This window comes from Oryza glaberrima, chromosome 4 (genome assembly GCF_000147395.1).
Source record: "Oryza glaberrima chromosome 4, OglaRS2, whole genome shotgun sequence".
NCBI lineage: Eukaryota > Viridiplantae > Streptophyta > Magnoliopsida > Poales > Poaceae > Oryza > Oryza glaberrima.
This window is the reverse complement of record NC_068329.1, coordinates 1,850,916-1,856,008: the sequence shown is the minus strand read 5'-3', so window position 1 is coordinate 1,856,008 and position 5,093 is coordinate 1,850,916. Positions and strand designations below refer to the sequence as shown.

Sequence of the window (5,093 nt, the reverse complement as noted above, 5' to 3'; positions counted from 1 at the left end):
TGGGTGCATGCGGGGCCGCCTAGCCGCTTATGAAAATCGATTTTTTTTTTTAGTGGTTGAACTGGTATTCTCATTTATTTCTTTTCATTATTTCAAGGAGTTTGCTTGCCACACGTTTTAATTGAGTACGTATAGAACACTCCAAATAGCATACATATATTTTGGCGAGGTATTAATTAAACCAATGAGAAATACCGTACGTACGCTAGTATAAGTAGAGACCGTGCATGCATGCCTCTACTGTACAAGTATACGTATATATACTCGTATTTTAATTTAATTTAGTTGGTGGCCCTGCAGCTCTTCCTGATCTCGAAACGGGTCCCCTCCGCGGGGAGCTCGCTGAGCTTGGCCATGGCGGCGGCGAACTCCATCTCCCACACGGTGGCGTTGTCCCTGAACGCGAACAGGCTGTCGCTGAGCGACGGATCGGTGCCATTCCTCAGCTCCCAGTCGGACCTGAGCAGCACCATGTTCTGCAGGTTGGCGTGGTAGAAGCTGTTGTCGAGCACGCCCACCGCCGCCATGTCCACGCCGGCGGCGTCGAACCCCGACGCGTTCCGGAACCCGGCGTCCATGTCGCGGATGTTGAACTTCTCGATTGGGTCCGTCGAGTTCTGCCGCCCCTTCAGGGCCTCGACGTCGCCGGCGAGCGCCGCCTGGTACCTCGGGTCGATCGGAGTCCGGGTGGTGGCGTTGATGCGGTCGCGGAAGGAGGAGAGGTGGCTAACGCCGACGGCGTGCGCGCCGGCGAGGGCGACGAGCTCCTCCGCGGTGAAGTTCTTCCGGGCGAAGTTGTCCGTGAGCTGGTCGATGTGGAAGGTGGACTCCGGAAGCGTGGCGTCGGCGGCGGCGGCGGAGGAGACGACGCCGTCCTTGCGCCCGGTCTCGACGGCGTAGGTGATCCTGCCGCGGCTCAGGATGGCGGCGGCGTCGCGACCCGCGAGCACGACGATGTCGGCGCAGGAGACGGAGTCGCCGAGCTTGGCCTTGATGGCGTCGATCACGTCGAAGCCGCGGAGGCCGATGTTGTTCGCCGCCGCCTTCTCGACGCCGGCGCTGCTGTTGAACGGCGTCGTGTCCAAGAGCACGGACCCGTCACATCCCTGCATTTTTCATTACGCTAGTTATATGCCTGTATATTGTATAACTAGTTAGACCTATACATATTTAAAAATAGACTGAAGCAGGGATCTTAGTTTCGATTTCATCGAAAATTTTGGTCATTTCGGTAGAACCGAAATTTCGGGATTTTAGGCACTTTTCTAAAATTTTAACATAATGTAATTGAATTTGATTAAATTTTGACCAAATATAGAAAAATTTCGGTCGAGATATAGTGACTTGAACGGGTCTAAAATTTCTTAAATTTCAGACCGAAATTGTAATCACTAGACCAAACAAACATAATTATGTAGCGACAATGGTTGCTTTTTGCGTACAACCACACGCTGTGCATGTTAGGAGGGAAATGGAAAGGGGGTAAATCTGCTTTTAATATATACTCCCTCCGTTTCAAAATATTTGACACCGTTGACTTTTTAGTACGTGTTTTACCATTCGTCTTATTTAAAAAATTCAAGTAATTATTTATTCTTTTCATATCATTTGATTCATTATTAAATATACTTTCATGTACATATATAGTTTTACATATTTCACAAATTTTTTTAATAAGACGAACGGTCAAACATGTGCTTAAAAAGTTAACGGTGTCAAACATTTTAAAACGAAGGGAGTATATAATAGAGATAAACTGTGTTGTTAAGCAAACTATGGATGGGCCATAAATTAATTTAGGTCAGATTTTCGGCCCATCTATGAGAATGGGCCGGTTTGCTCTAAACCAGAAAAGTCATGCTTATGCTTTCTCGATTGCATGATGTGTCATATTCATCCATGACAAACGCTAAAACAAACTAATTGCGCTCCACCACTGTTTATCGTTGCATTTCTAGGATTAGTGCAAGTCATTTATCAACCAAAACTGAAGAACTCACATTTTCTTTATCATTTTAATCACGTGAAGCAACAATGCATCCATCGAGCTACTTGAAAAGAAAAGCTATATAATTCAGTGAACCGTACGAATATGAAAACAATTATAATGTACCTAAGCATATGCTTGAGGTACATAGGCATATATAACTAAAATTATAGTTCATAAAACTCCACATATATGGTTTAAGTTACACAAAAACCATAAGAATTTTAACACATATCACATAACCTCTAATACTTTGATCCTAAAGTTTCACAAAACCAGGGAAAATATGTAGTGTGAACTACATATGCACTGCGAATATAAAAACCACCATTGGATCCAAATATGAAATCTGAGATATGTCTATGTCACTAAGAGTAAAAGTTCACTCCTACATTTAATCATGAATTAGAGTAAAATATTTATCCTTGGTAACATGGACAAATCTCAAACGTCCATTTTTTTATCTAATGATAGTTTCTAGGTTTCCATTATATATATGGTTTGCACTATATATTTTCTCTCAAATGATACCGTTAACCATTTTGACATACTCATATATCAAAATTTAAAAGCAAACGTAGCATTTATATGATGGATGAAATCCTTATAAATTTAAGATACGATCATAGAACTCAAAAGTGTGGTAAACCGAAATCAAAATGATCGTGTGACTTTGTAAAACTTTAGGATCATAGTACCCGAGGTTACGTGCCACATAACAAAATTCCTATGATTTTGTGTAACTTGGACTATAACAGATAGGGCGTTTTACGAAAATTACTCATCATATTAAAACCAATATTGCATGATTAATTCACAGGAAAACGGAAACACTACATACATTGACCCAGCAGTCGTGGAACACCAAGCGAATGAGGGCGGGGCCAACGCTGGGATCGGCTCTGATGGCCTTCACCACCTCCGTCCTCACCGTGCTCTCCACCTTGCCGCCGGCCGCCGCCGCCGCCACCGCCTCCGGCTGCACGGCGAGCAACAAGCATAGTGATAGCACGGCGGCGCCGGCCAACGCACGCGTAAGCTTCATCGCAATCGACTAGAGATCACTACCTCCTCCAAATTGTTAATTTGATCAAGGTAAATTGGCTTAGATAGAGAGGAATTGTTGTGCTTAGGATAGATGAACTGTGGCTGTGTCGTCCAGGGGTATATATAATAGTGCTGGAGGTGATGATCACCAGCCTGTATATATTCAGACAAGCGTTTAATTATATTATTGGTAAAGTACTTATGTATATATATGTAAGAAATGAATGAATGCTTTTTGCTTAACAACCAAGCATATGCATGTAGTTGCTGGACTGGATAAACTTCGATATCATCGTTTGACCATTTTCAAACATACAAGGTTACAGACTAGTACTAGTTAATTATGAAAGCATTATAGGCTGTGTACATACTTTGTGTGAAGAGGCCGGTTTAATTCATTATCTTAAATTATGAAAGCATTAATTGTATATAGCTTCTTGCTTATTTTCTCCTTAATTACATGGAACACATATGGAGGTTAAATACTAGCTCAAACAGATGGAGGTTAAGTACTCCCTCTGTTTCAAATTTACTTTGTTGTTTAGGTTAGTCCTATTTTTAACATGTATCTCTTTGAGCATTGATTTTTAGAATTCCATGTAGTTTAACAATATGTAAATCATATATTATAAAAATGTTTCTCATGATGAATCTAAAATTATATATTTTATGATGTTAAACTATATGATTTTAGAGAAACTAATGGTGAAATAAAAAAATATTTGGCATCCTTAAAAATGTATGCTTCTTGAAAGCGTACAACCATATATATGCTCAATTTAGCCATCCGAGAGTGTAGACCCTGCTCGGTAGTCATATTCATCATGCGTTTATTCGATATGAATTCAGTTTATTAGTTTGCTCGTTTATAGACTGGTACAATACAATAATTAAATTGCAATTAACCAACAAAAAGTTAATCCGTCGCCGACTTTCTCTTATATATGCTTCTTGGTTTCACCGAGCCGGCGAAGGCCGATGAAATTATTAAGGCAGGACAACAAAGTGCATACTATGCTGGAAAACAAAAGGAAAACAACAAGAATTTGACACTGCCAGCTCCGCAGAACATCTCTGATGAAACTACGACGTACTTTCACATATGTAGTGACAGACTTCAGACTTGCAGGGCCCATTTCGATCAGACTGCAGGCTCGCCATATGGCCAGATCGAAATTAACCCTTGCTTGCCTGTGTGTTTCTTGTTAATTTCCGAGTCCCCCCGGCCGTTTCATTTGGATTTATGTGCGCGATGCTTATTATGATCTGTTAATGAGCTTGACATGAACTGTATTACAATGCTTTGTGCATGTCCTCTACTCACTCTGTTCCAATATTTAAAAACTATTCGGGATATAAACCTGGATATACAGAAATTTGGGGGCGAGAGGGAATGTATAAATTTGCCTTCTTCCATTTTCACGGATTAAATTTGTTATTTTGTATTTTTTAAAAGTGAGCTTATATATAATAAATATGGACGATTGTTAAGAACTTCAATTTCCTAGCTAGATTATATTCTTGCTACCGTGTGATCGATCAAGCTTTATTAGCGTTTTAATTCTTCGTTCTGACAATAGCTAGAAAAAAAATCCCAAGTACATAGAAGGCCCAATTTTTAATTACTTGCGCTGCAATTTTTTCACACCAACTGCACTTAACAAACAAAATAAAAAACAATTAAGGCAACAAGTTGGCATGAATTAAATGAAGAAAGAAAAAAATGCTTTGAAGAAAAATTCAATTTACAAACAACATATTACTACTAAATTAAACTTCCACGACTACAAATTTCACTTAGAAATTTTCGAATTTTCGGAAACTTCAGACCCGTCACAAAACGATTTTATCCAAAATTTTCAACTTTTTAATTCAGTAAAAAATACAAGAATTGTGTGAAATTTTTGAGACCTCGGAAATTTTGGTGCCCTCAATGTAAATATACAAAACGAAGTTACAAACTCTGCTTCCATCCATGCTGGTCCATATGTGTCGACCAATGATATCAACATGATCGATCCAACAAAACTGTTACGAACTTGAAGGATGAAACGGGAAA

At 40.1% G+C, this 5,093-nt stretch overlaps 1 protein-coding gene across 1 annotated transcript; it reads right to left on the bottom strand.

The window, feature by feature from the left end:
- Nucleotides 1-281: 281 nt before the first annotated feature.
- LOC127769333 (peroxidase 5-like) lies at nt 282-3,032 on the bottom strand. The gene is made up of 2 exons (XM_052294884.1): nt 2,829-3,032; nt 282-1,106 (listed from the first exon to the last, which is right to left on the bottom strand). Exons 1-2 carry the CDS (start codon nt 3,030-3,032, stop codon nt 282-284), a joined length of 1,029 nt encoding a protein of 342 aa, XP_052150844.1.
- Nucleotides 3,033-5,093: the final 2,061 nt, after the last annotated feature.